Genomic DNA, 13,491 nt, shown 5'->3' on the forward strand with positions numbered 1-13,491 from the left:
GCCCCCTCTCCAATTCTGCATTGGCTATCTCTAGCAAGCACGTCATTGCTAGCACCACTCTGGTAGCCACTGATGATGATTAAATCCTCTGCAAGCTAGCAAAAATTTAATGCAACTTGCTAGGCACGTTGGACACCTTACTACTCCCTATACCACACCATGGCTGGAGTGTAATGTATTCCAGCAAAAATAGTGCACATTTTAATCAAATTTGGTGCATCCTGCTAGTTCGGTACACAGCCTGTGTAGATTCAATAATATTTTTAATTCAAATAATATATGATTTTCTTCCTTTCGAATCAAGGGGGTAATGTCAGTGTATATAATTTGGGGGGAGGGGAGGGTAAAAGGTAAAAAAGTTCCCTGACCCCTGCTCTAGCGACTCTGTTTAGCCCTATCTAGCCAGCCCCAATTGCCAAGTGTAGACAAGCATGGTGTTTACTTTGCAACAAGTTGTCATTTGTCATATTGTTATCTATTTCAATATAATATGGATTTTTTTCTGACATGATTTCATATTTGGTCTGACACTCCCATGGGAAAAAGAGAATCAGAATACTTTCTCATCTGAAGGGGGGCAGTAAGAATTGCTGTGGAAGTTGATGTGCCAGACGTAGGATAAAACAAATGATGTAATTGAGGGGAGGAGTCTACTCATAACTAATATTTAACAGGCAAAAGTAATAGCAGCAGGAAAATTCCAGGTTCAGGAGAGAAGTGACTACTACTATTGCAGTACTGAGGCATGTCTGAGTTGTAAATCCCAAATATGCTGGTGAGACTGTTTTTAGAAAGAGAACTTCCTAAGCATAGTTTTTTTTAAAAAAAGAGCTGTCTTTATTTAGCCTGCAGTCTTTTATTATTATTAGTAGAAGTAGTTTTATTTGTATGCCGCATTTCTCCCAACAAGGGACTCAAAGTGGCTCACAACATTAAAATTCACACAATTAAAAACACAATATGTTAAATATTAAAAGACAAATTAAACAATATATGATTTAAAATAAAATTAAAGGATTAAAACATGAAAAAAAGTTTAAAATTATCTGCTAAAATGGGGTTCAGGGATTCAGTTATAACAGTTAAAAGGCTGCCTGAGGAGATGGGTCTTTAGCTTTTCTCAGAAGGATAACAGGGAAGGGGCCATCTTGATCTCCCGAGGGAGAGCGTTCCATAGCCTGAGAGCTGCCACAGAGAAGGCCCTCTCCCATTTCCCCATCAGCTGTGCTATTTTTCTGTTTTTCCAATATTGTTACCTTAGTTTGGTGTCACAGTAAATTTTATTCATTATAACTTGCGATGGTTGTTACTCCTGAACCAGCGGGAACATTAGTGGATGTATCTTGCCACTTGTGGCTTTTCTTTCCACTGGAATACATAGATGCCTTAATAATAGTCCCAATAGTAGCTTTTTAGCTCTTACATGTTTAGTTCTAATGTGTCTGTGTTATATATAATACGGGGAAGGGGAAGGGATAGGCTTGTGCATAGTGGACAACTGTTGTAGAAAAGGCTTCGAGTCCTTCCATTGTTTCCAATAGAGCTGTGTGAGAGCATGCCATATATTAAAGAATATGCATTCTAGCCTGACAGCAATGATGATTGTAAAAAGAATATTCTTCTTGTATCTGAGTGTAATTATCTTTATGAAACTCCATTGGGCTTTGGCTAGGCTTCAGTCTAACTACTAATCTTTACTAGCTGAATCCAGTTCTGTTGTTTTAGCGACTCTAATTGTAAATGTAATATGCAAAGTTGTAGATTTAGAAGAGGTAGCTGTATTAGTCTGTGCAAGCATATCAGGCAAAACCCAAAATGATGATGATGATGATGATGATGATGATTATGATGATGATGATGATGATGAAGAAGAAGAAGAAGAAGAAGAAGAAGAAGAAGAAGAAGAAGAAGAAGAAGAAGAAGAATTGATTACAATATTTGAAACTTTTTTAACAGGAGTTCTAGCAAAGGTCTTAGCTTGGAAAGGCATTAGATAATCTTATGACTTTGGCTTGAGAAAAATATGGTATTTTGTTAAGTATGCGGTAAATAGTTCTGTTATTGATGTAGCACAATGCTCTTTCTATTGTGAAACGTATCTCCTCAGCTGTGCTCCTTCATTCTTAGCTGTAGGTAAGTAGCTTTTTACTCTTAGATAGTACTTTTGAACACATGCAGAAATAATGTATTTAAATAGCTCTTCCTAAGAGTTCCCTTGATTTAACTTGTTATATCTTGCATGTTTCAGTAAATTTAGCCTGGTCAGCAGTGGCTCAGATGTAGAGTACACTCTGGGAGTCAGCACTGTCTATGTTTATGTTCTCTTTCTCTCTGTCTTTTTTCACTGTTAATATCCTCATCAACACATATACAAAATCATGTAGGGACACATTTTGAAGAGCTGTTCTATTTTGAAACATTATTTCACATCACTTAAGTTTCCATTTTTGTTAGATCATTAATATACTTTTTTGTTATTCTTCATATGACAATATTTCCCTACTAGCTTCTCATATTTCAATCCAATTCTTGCTGGATTCTCTGCTTGAGATCTTTTCTATTAACATTCTGAATGACATGTCTCTCTTCCCTCTCTTTCCTGTTGCTAAATAAACTTGCACATTTCCCTTGTACTTTTAGGGAACATTTATCATGTTTACATGGGCCAATATCCTATTGCTAGAGCTGACTGGAATAGACCCCATTGGCTTGGTGGGTTTTACATAAATGCTGATTTGCCATTTGGCAATCAGTTCAATGGGTCTACTCTCTTTTTGAGACTATGATACTGATCATTGCAATTTGTGTAGCTTGTTTTTCTTTAGCTGACTTTCTTTTGAGCTATTATTATTTTTCTTCCTTTAATATTTAAAAGGTCTGGCAGAATTCCTGAACATTGATTTCACAGATTCAAGACTGCCATCCTCATTTATTTTACTTTAATGGTGAAACATAGTTGTTCATATCCCTTGCTTTATAAGCTGTGTTTGTTAAATTACAATTATTTAATGACAGACTGTTATTTCTTAAACTTGGGGTTTTGGCTGCTGAATATTTAGAAGTCTGTTTGAGAGGCTGGGTGAGATTCAGAGAAAGAAATGACAAGATGTCTTATCAAGAATCTGAAGGTTGATTTATACTTCATAATCTGTTCAAACATACTTGTGGAACATCAGTAACAAAACAGTGTAACACATTCTGCATTAAAATAGGCTGCATCTACAAGCTCATTTTCGTGCTCCTGCTAATGATAGTACTTTACAAAAGCATTTCCTAAATAAAAGTGAGTCAGGATTATTTATCATAACCATTAAAATATATCAAAATGAACCTCAGGCTTTATGCTATCTATCTGGTGCAGTTGATCACCTGGACTAAATGACTTCCCTTGTACAGGTGTAAACCATCAGTAACATCCTGACATTATATATTAAAAGATTGGGAACAAGGGAGGTAATTTCAGCAATGTGAATTCCATGAAAGCCTCAAGGCCCATTATGTTTGCAAGAAGTTATTTTTACATACCATAAACCAAAGTTAAGTCTACACCAATATGGCTCGCCCAATGTGATATAGTGGATAAAGTGATGGACTAGGACTCAGGAGGCCAGAGTTTAAATCCCCAGTCAGCCATGGAAACTCACTGGAGGAAATGGAACTGGTAAAACTACTCCTCAAAGATTTCACTTACCTTGAAAGATTTATTAGGGTTGCTATTGATGGCACACAATAAATAGCAAATATGGCTTAGCCCTGCTGAGGGATTGTTTTCCTCAGGTTAAGTCGAAGTAGAATTAAAACAGTTTCACATACAAGGACACTGAATGTTCTTACTAGTATCTTCCCCCCATGGCCCAGTCTTCCTGTAATGTTTACTTGCATGTAGGCCCTGTTCAGCAAAAGTTCTCAACAACATTAATTAAAGTTTTCCTCCTTGTAGGCTAAGTCTCTGTTGTTGCTTCCTAATGAGAATACATGGAGATTAATGATGAATGGCCTCTTAATTGCTTCATTGACAGTTTCAGTTCCCACAGGCATGTGAAAGATTAATTACTGATTTTTCCTGTTTTGTTTTTCTTCTGTTTGTTTATAGTGGATCCTTGCATACTAACCTCTAATCATTTTGTAGTTAGATTTTGTCATTTTGCTATTAAATAATGAAAGAAAAATTAATGAGAAGAAACTATTAGGAACAGGAACTGACACTACGGAAATTAAGACACAGTGTGATCACTAATCCTTGTGCCCCCCCTCCCGTCCCCATGAGGAAAGATTGAAGTGGATAAACTGTACAAACCAAAAACATTTAATTAAATGTCATCAGAGGTTTTTTAAAAAGCTTAGTAGAATGTTGCTAGTCCTCACTAGTTTAATTTTATTAACAAAAATTACCATTATCAGAGCGCTTTGATAGACTACTTGGAGAAGGTGGAAAATGCAGATAATGCTAGGGATGAATTGTTGTCTGAATACCTTGTAAAAAGTGAGTGGATAAGAAGTGGTAATTCCGGGGAGCGGGGGGGGGGGAGTGTAGTGTGGAATCCTCATTGTTAAGTGTAACACCTGGCTCTTACTTTTCATTGGTGAAGAGTAATCAGTCATTGGTGAAGAGTAATCAATCAATTTTGATGTTTAGTCAATATTAAGTTACCGTATATACTTGAGTATATGCCGAACCAAATATAAGCAGAGGCACCCAATTTTATCACAAAAATCTGGGAAAACTTACTGACTTGAATATAAGCCAAGGGTAGAAAATGCAGCAGCTACTGGTAAATTTCAAAAATAAAAATAAATACCAATAAAATTAGATTAATGGAGGCATCAGTAGGTTAAACGTTTTTGGAGATACTGCCCTTCTGAACTGTGAGACACACTTCACTGCCTGCGGGAGGGAGGACTCATACCGAATGCTGCACTTATCTACTGCTCTACTGCTGCGTAACAAGATGGAGGGAGATGGAGGAGGAAGGTGGGAGGAGGAAGGTGGGTACATAGAAATGCAGGAGGAGGAGGGTGGGAGTGTCCTGGAAGCGGAGATGCAGTGTACTTAACCAGGTCATCGGACCACCCACAGAGGCTGCAGGTGCCCGTAGATGAGCGGGGGAGTCCGGAGAACACCCGCACTGCAGGAGAGAACATGTAATTTTGAAGCTGACTCGAGTATGAACCAAGGGGGTGCTTTTTCAGCAAAAAAAACTGTGCTGAAAAACTAGGCTTATACTCAGTATATACAGTATGTTGAATGCCAGTGTATATGTAGCCAAAACAGAATCACCCAGGCACAATAGCGGGCTTGGGAGAACAGAAAAATCTGGGAGAGAATCCCATTCCCTAAGCACTGCAATAAAGGCCGAACATTCTCTGTGGCCACTGAAACATGACTAGTGGTATGGAGTAGGTTTGGAATGGAAACCTAGATTGGAGGGGAAATTGCCATGGAGGAGGAGAAGACTCATGGACTGGAAAAGAAGCACTCCCCTCTGTAATATTTGTTGCAAACACCACTTATTCCCTTCCAATCCAAAGTTCACCATATTCATACCATTTCTTACACAGCCCAAATGGTGCTGCCTACACTGATTAGAATGGTATCCGCAGGCTTCAGGGAGGAGGAAAGTCTTTTGGGAAAATCTGGGAACCCCCTCCCCCTGAGTCCAAAGAGAATGTGTTATTCAGTGGTCATGTCAAGTTCGCAGACTGAGAGGAAGGTGGAACAGAAAATGAAGCTTGGGGAATAAGGGCAGAATGAAGTGGAGGAGGTAGGAACCTGAACAGTAGCATTCCACAGTTCAATATATTTTTTGCAGGACTTTTTTTCTTTTTTCTTTTTTCTTTTTTTCTAAATGATTATTTTCAGGTGAATCTCCTAATCTTTCCCTGTTGCTCAGGTGTTGACTTGAGGGGCAGTACACAAGCCTGTGGTATTGTACACAAGAGAACATAGTTTCTACAAACAATCAGTAATTGTTTCTAAAAATAATCATTAATGTAACCTTCTGATATAGTGATTATTTATTTCATATATCAGTTAGGGATAAGCAGAACCAAACGGTTTTCTTCCGTAAAATCTATTACATACTTCTGGAATAGACTGATGAAGATTGAATAAGCAGCTAGACAGATCAGACATGGCACCAAAAGGCCCAAGTGGCCTGGCCTTTCAGGATGCATGGCTGATTAATAGGCTAGGGTGTGTGTTTCTGGCATCTGGTATGGCTTCAACACACCTCCACACACCAAGCATGGTTTGTGCAAGTAAAGTGACCTCCTAGAAGCCCTCACTGCAGTAGACATGACTTCTGAATAGTACTGGAATCCATCACAGCAGGAGAGGGAGAGTCCTGGCTCTACTCCAGGATGTTTCATTTTTAGCTGGCAGTGGCACTTCTTTCTCAGATTGTAGTTCAAATGCAGTTTGAAAATATTTCTGAAACCAGTGTTTTTATTCTGTTGGTAATGCAACAAAAAGTTTTAAGTGATTAACCCTTGCAGCGTGTTATTGCTAGACACAAAGTTCAGACTATCTCATGCCACTTCGATTGTTTCTCTCTGTACTGTTGATACACAATAAGATAGTTTGGAATCCAGCAGGCCTGTGTGAAAAGATTACTGGGAGTGGCAAATAATTGTTTTATGATGTGTTAGCATTTTTTGCATAGTCGTAAGCTGAAGAATGTGCACCTTTAAGGCTTTTAAAATAGTTGCATAAATCATTCTTTCATTTTTCTGTTTCAAGAGCAGAGTTGTGAAATTAGTGGAATGTTCTGCTTGGGAAAGCTCTGAGGCTTCCAGTATGCCAATTTTTCAAGCCACGGCTATGTGGGTGGGAGTAATTCAGGGTGAAATTGCAGGACAGCTTCCTTTCAGGGCCCTCAGTTATACCCTCACTTATTGCTGCAAAGCAAAGGTAAAGTTACCTCTGGCAGTTACTGCCACTTAACTTGGATACTGTGGTTGCCTGAAGGAGATCAGCTGTAAACTAGAGTTGGGAAGGGCTTCCGTACTTTACACCTAGCTGCCGTTTCTAGTCTTCTCTTCTAACAGCAATCTTTCCCACAGGGCTGCTAGATTCCCAACTAGAAAATGAATAGACTGGCAATTGCTTTTGAGTCAGGGAGCGCTGTATTGAAATCTTTATGTACTAGTAGTTCTGTGGACCAAAATGAAAACAGAGTTCTTTAAGAAAATAAAAATAAAATAAACAACAATTTAAAAAAAGCTGTCTCCTGAATTAGGGTGTTTAAGCCTGACAAGCTATTTCAAAAACACATTCTGTGGGTTAGAAGTCATAGCTCTCTTTCTGGGTCAGAGGAAAGAGAGCAGAGAAGAAATCTCTATTATAAGTCAGCAATTCAAGTTCTACTTTATGCTTGGCAATAATGCCTATATTTTAATTCAACATTTCATTTGCTATCCATCCTGTTAACATGCAGGTAGGAAAAGTAATCAACAACATAATTTCACAATATATTTCTGTTGGCTGAAATCCTCTTTCATAAGTTATACCTGTGGAAAGTGGTAAGTTGATAACAATACCAGCAGGGGAAGATTTTTGGTAGAGACTTCCTCTTTCTATCTTGTGATTCCCACGGGGTGAAACAGATAGCTTGTGAGTTAGACATGCTCTGGGAATGAAGGGGAAGTCTTTAATTACCTAAATTCTACCCTTGCTGGTGATATCATCACCCTTCCACAATGTAACTTATGTAAGAAGATTTTGGCTATTAACATGCAGAGCAATCAGCTGAACATGACAACAGATGATAGGACTATTGTTAGTCCCTAGTTTAAACTGCTTCAGAGGAGGGGAGGGTAATAGCATACAAGAAAGAAACCTAATTTGGTGGCGGACGAAATTGGCAATTATAGGCCTGTCGCCAATATTTCTTTCATGAGCAAAGTGGTCGAGAGGGTGGTGGCTGACCAGCTTCAGGCACATCTCAATGAAACAGATGCCCTGGATCCTTTTCAGTCAGGCTTCAGGCCATGCCATGGTACAGAGATGGCATTGGTCGCCCTGTACGATGACTTGTTGAGGGAGGCCGACAGTGGTAAAATTTCTTTGTTGGTCCTCCTCAACATCTTGGCGGCCTTCGATACCGTCGACCATGGTATCCTCCTGGGGAGGCTCTCTGAGTTGGGTATCGGTGGCTTGGCCCTGGCCTGGTTCCGTTCCTTCTTGGAGGACCGCCTCCAGAGAGTGCAGCTTGGGGAGAGTATTTCGGCCCCGTGGAAACTCAATTGTGGGGTTCCACAGGGGTCGTTCATCTCCCCAGTGCTGTTTAACATCTATGAGGCCGCTAGGTGGAGTCATCAGGGGGTGTGGGGCTTTGTGTCATCAATATGCTGATGACACCCAGCTCTATATTTTCACCAACTGCAGGTGATGCCGTCCTGGCCCTCCAGCGCTGCCTGGGGGCCGTACAGCAATGGATGCAGGAGAACGGGCTGAGGCTGAACCCGGACAAGACGGAAGTTCTGAGGGTGGGTGGCCCTGTGGATGGTGGCTTCGGAAACTCCCTCATGTTTGGGGGGGGTGGCCCTAGCCGCGAAGAGTGGGGTCCGCAGCCTGGGGGTACACCTGGACCCGATGCTCACCATGGAAATGCAGGTGGCGTCGGTAGTCCGCACCGCCTTTTCCACCTTTGGTGGATTGCCCAGCTGCAACCTTACCTAGACAGAGGGGCGCTCACTACCTTAGTACATGCGCTCGTAATTTCTAGATTAGACTACTGTAACACACTCTACGTGGGGCTTCCTTTGAAGCTGATGTGGAAACTTCAAGTGGTGCAGAATGTGGCAGCCAGACTTCTTACTGGAGTAAGAAAATACCAACATATCTGTCCTACTCTGGCCATGCTGCACTGGCTGCCCATCCGTTTCCGCATTGACTTCAAAGTGTTAATGCTTACATATAAAGCCCTAAACGGTTTAGGACCTCGGTACTTGGCGGAATGCTTACTCCCATGTCACCCGCGCGAGCCAGGAGGTGAGGCTGAGGAGCCTGACGCCGAGGGAGGCCTGGAAGGAAAGAACTAGAAACCGGGCCTTCTTGGCGGTGGCTCCTCGCCTCTGGAATAACCTACCTCCGGAGATTCGCGCTACACCCTCGCTGGGTACTTTTAAGAACCAACTAAAAACGTGGATGTATAGGCAGGCCTTCCCTTCCAGTTAATTCCTGTCCTCTTTCATTTTTTATTCTTTTTCTCTTTATTTGATTTATTTTGTATTTTTCCCATCTTGCAGAATCATTTAATTAATTAATTGTTATAATTTTTTCTTGAACTTGTTATCCTTTATGTTGTAAGCCGCCTAGAGTGGTCGAAATGACTAGATAGGCGGGGTATAAATACAATAAATAAATAAAAATATAAATAAAGATTGAAATCTTCTTGGGTTTAATGCATCTACAATATCTACAAGACAAAGTGAAGGGCTGATTCAAAATCCACTTGTTTGCCAATGCGAAGATTCTTTGAAAGGTGAGACCACAGATACTTGATTAATATATGGGATAAGGCTTAGCTGAATGCCAGTGCTTTAATGTGCATTACAACAGACAAAACATGGTGGTAGACAAAGGTTAACAAATGTTTCCTTTTGTAATAAGTGAGTGGTAAAAGGTGTGTGTGTTTAGTCGTTTAGTCGTGTCCGACTCTTCGTGACCCCATGGACCAGAGCACGCCAGGCCCTCCTGTCTTCTACTGCCTCCCGGAGTTGTGTCAGGTTCATGTTGGTTGCTTCGCAGACACTGTCCAGCCATCTCATCCTCGGTCGTCCCCTTCTCCTCTTGCCCTCACACTTTCCCAACATCAGGGTCTTTTCCAGGGAGTCTTTTCTTCTCATTAGATGGCCAAAGTACTGAAGCCTCAGCTTCAGGATCTGTCCTTCCAGTGAGCACTCAGGGTTGATTTCCTTTAGAACTGATAGGTTTGTTCTCCTTGCAGTCCGGGGGATTCTCAAGAGCCTCCTCCAGCACCACAATTCAAAGGCATCAATTCTTCGGCGGTCTGCTTTCTTTATGGTCCAGCTCTCACTTCCATACATCACGACAGGAAAAACCATAGCTTTGACTATTCGGACTTTTGTTGGCAAGGTGATGTCTCTGCTTTTCAAGATGCTGTCAAGATTTGTCATCGCTTTCCTCCCAAGAAGAAGGCGTCTTTTAATTTCAGGGCTGCTGTCTCCATCTGCAGTGATCATGGAGCCCGGAAGATAAAATTTGACACTGCCTCCATATCTTCCCCTTCTATTTGCCAGGAGGTGATGGGACCAGTGGCCATGATCTTAGTTTTTTTGATGTTGAGTTTCAGACCGTTTTTTGCACTCTCCTCTTTCACTCTCATTACAAGGTTCTTTAATTCCTCCTCACTTTCTGCCATCAGAGTGGTATCATCTGCATATCGGAGGTTGTTGATATTTCTTCCGGCAATCTTAATTCCGGCTTGGGTTTCTTCCAGTCCAGCCTTCCGCATGATGTATTCTGCATATAAGTTAAATAAGCTGGGGGACAATATACAGCCTTGCTGTACTCCTTTCCCAATTTTGAACCACTCAGTTGTTCCATGACCAGTTCTAACTGTTGCTTCCTGTCCCACATATAGGTTTCTCAGGAGACAGATAAAGTGGTCAGGCACTCCCATTTCTTTAAGGACTTGCCATAGTTTGCTGTGGTCCACACAGTCAAAGGCTTTTGCATAGTCAATGAAGCAGAAGTAGATATTTTTCTGGAACTCTCTGGCTTTCTCCATAATCCAGCGCAAGTTAGCAATTTGGTCTCGAGTTCCTCTGCCTCTTCGGAATCCAGCTTGTACTTCTGGGAGTTCTCGGTCCACATACTGCTGAAGCCTACCTTGCAGGATTTTGAGCATAACCTTGCTAGCGTGTGAAATGAGTGCAATTGTACGGTAGTTGGAGCATTCTTTGGCACTGCCCTTCTTTGGGATTGGGATGTAGACTGATCTTTTCCAATCCTCTGGCCACTGTTGAGTTTTCCAAACTTGCTGGCATATTGAATGTAGCACCTTAACAGCATCATCTTTCAAGATTTTAAATATTTCAACTGGAATGCCATCACCTCCACTGGCCTTGTTGTTAGCCAGGCTTTCTAAGGCCCACTTGACTTCGCTCTCCAGGATGTCTGGCTCAAGGTCAGCAACTACATTGTCTGGGTTGTCCGGGATATCCAAATTTTTCTGATATAATTCCTCTGTGTATTCTTGCCACCTCTTCTTGACATCTTCTGCTTCTGTTAGGTCCCTCCCATTTTTGTCTTTTATCATGTTCATCTTTGCGCAAAATGTTCCTCTAATATCTCCAATTTTCCTGAACAGATCTCTGGTCTTTCCTTTTCTGTTATCTTCCTCTATTTCTTTGCATTGTTCATTTAAGAAGGCCCTCTTGTCTCTCCTTGCTATTCTTTGGAAGTCTGCATTCAATTTTCTGTAGCTTTCCCTATCTCCCTTGCATTTTGCTTCCCTTCTCCTCTCTGCTATTTTTAGGGCCTCGTTGGACAGCCACTTTGCTTTCTTGCATTTCCTTTTCTTTGGGATGGTTTTCGTTGCTGCCTCCTGGACAATGTTACGAGCCTCTATCCAAAGTTCTTCAGGCACTCTGTCCACCAAATCTAGTTCCTAAAATCTGTTCTTTACTTCCACTGTGTATTCATAAGGGATTTGGTTTAGATTATACCTGAGTGGCCCAGTGGTTTTTCCTACTCTCTTCAGTCTAAGCTTGAATTTTGCTATGAGAAGCTGATGATCAGAACCGCAGTCAGCTCCAGGTCTTGTTTTTGGTGACTGTATAGAGCTTCTCCATCTTTGGCTGCAGAGAATATAATCAATCTGATTTCGATATTGCCCATCTGGTGATTTCCATGTATAGAGTCGCCTCTTGTGTTGTTGGAAAAGAGTGTTTGTGATGACCAGCTTATTCTCTTGACAAAACTCTATTAGCCTTTGTCCTGCTTCGTTCTGAACTCCAAGGCCAAACTTCCCTGTTGTTCCTTTTATCTCTTGGCTCCCTACTTTAGCATTCCAGTCCCCTAGAATGAGAAGAACATCTTTCTTTGGTGTCAGTTCTAGAAGGTGTTGTAAATCTTCATAGAACTGTTCAATTTCAGTCTCCTCAGCAATGCTGGTTGGTCCATAAACGTGGATTATTGTGATGTTGAATGGTCTGCCTTGGGTTCGTATTGACATCATTCTATCATTTTTGAGATTGTATCCCATTACAGCTTTTCCCACTCTTTTGTTGACTATGACGGCTACTCCATTCCTTCTACGGGATTCTTGCCCACAGTAGTAGATATGATAATCATCTGAGCTGAATTCGCCCATTCCTGTCCATTTTAGTTCACTGATGCCCAGGATGTCGATGTTTATTCTTGCCATCTCCTGTTTGACCACCTCCAGCTTCCCAAGGTTCATAGAGCTTACATTCCAGGTTCCTATGCAGTATTTTTCTTTACAGCATCGGACTTTCCTTTCACTTCCAGGCACGTCCACAGCTGAACGTCCTTTCGGCTTTGGCCCAACCACTTCATTAGCTCTGGAGCTACTTGTACTTGTCCTCCACTCTTCCTCAGTAGCATGTTGGATGCCTTCCGACCTGAGGGGCCCATCTTCCAGCGTCATATCTTTTAGCCTTTTGTTTCTGATCATGGGGCGTTCTTGGCAAAGATACTGGGAGTGGCTTGCGATTTCCTACTCCAGGTGGATTGCGTTTAGTCGGAACTCTCCACTATGTCCTGTCCGTCTTGGGTGTCCCTGCACGCCATAGCCCATAGCTTCTCTGAGTTACTCAAGCCCCTTCGCCACGACAAGGCAGCAATCCATGAAGGAGGGTAAAAGGTGTATTGCAGTTGTAATCATACATTCTCTACAAGAATCATACATTCTCTACAATGTACACACATTGTTACTTAAAATTTATTATCTTTATTGTTAGGTTCAAGGTGCAGGATTTCGGGGTTGGAAAGAAGTAACATCCATATTTGGTAAGGAAGATGAACAACAATTACTAACAGGATGCAAATCTCCGAAGTCTAAAGGGTATGTATGCAGAGAAGTGAAAGTGAGGCATTCCTTATTTGCAACTTCCTATTCATATTGTTCTTCTTGTGTAAAGATTCTGCTTAAACTAAGGGTCTGCACTGAGATAGAAAAAGGTTTTGTTTCAGGCACTGGGCTAAAACAGAGTGGGGTTTGGTACAGGAGGTGGTGGACTCCTCTTGGGATTGAATCCAGACAGTTTGCTTAATTCAGGAAGAAGAGGTGAGATCCTTCATTGAGCAGAACTCTCCCTTTGTGAATGGAAGCTTCCCCCCCTTTTTTTAAAAAAAGGGATTCAACCCAATGTATATATTCCTTTAGTTGATCATCAGCACAAGCCTCTGTCCAGCAACTCTTTGATTTGAAGAGCTATTTTGGCTGAAATCAAATGCCTGTCGTGTCCATTATAAGAACAAAATATGACCACAAAGGAGAG

At 41.3% G+C, this 13,491-nt stretch overlaps 1 protein-coding gene across 3 annotated transcripts in view; it reads left to right on the top strand.

Moving 5' to 3' along the window:
* Positions 1–13,491, top strand: part of TDRP (testis development related protein) — a 46,811-nt gene that overhangs the window by 27,649 nt on the left and 5,671 nt on the right. For all 3 annotated transcript variants that reach the window (XM_020782631.3, XM_020782632.3, XM_020782633.3), the window contains one exon: positions 12,952–13,055. In XM_020782631.3, the coding sequence (XP_020638290.3) occupies positions 12,952–13,055 (104 nt within the window). The remainder of the gene's footprint in view (positions 1–12,951; positions 13,056–13,491) is intronic.

Source organism: Pogona vitticeps, chromosome 1 (genome assembly GCF_051106095.1).
Source record: "Pogona vitticeps strain Pit_001003342236 chromosome 1, PviZW2.1, whole genome shotgun sequence".
NCBI lineage: Eukaryota > Metazoa > Chordata > Lepidosauria > Squamata > Agamidae > Pogona > Pogona vitticeps.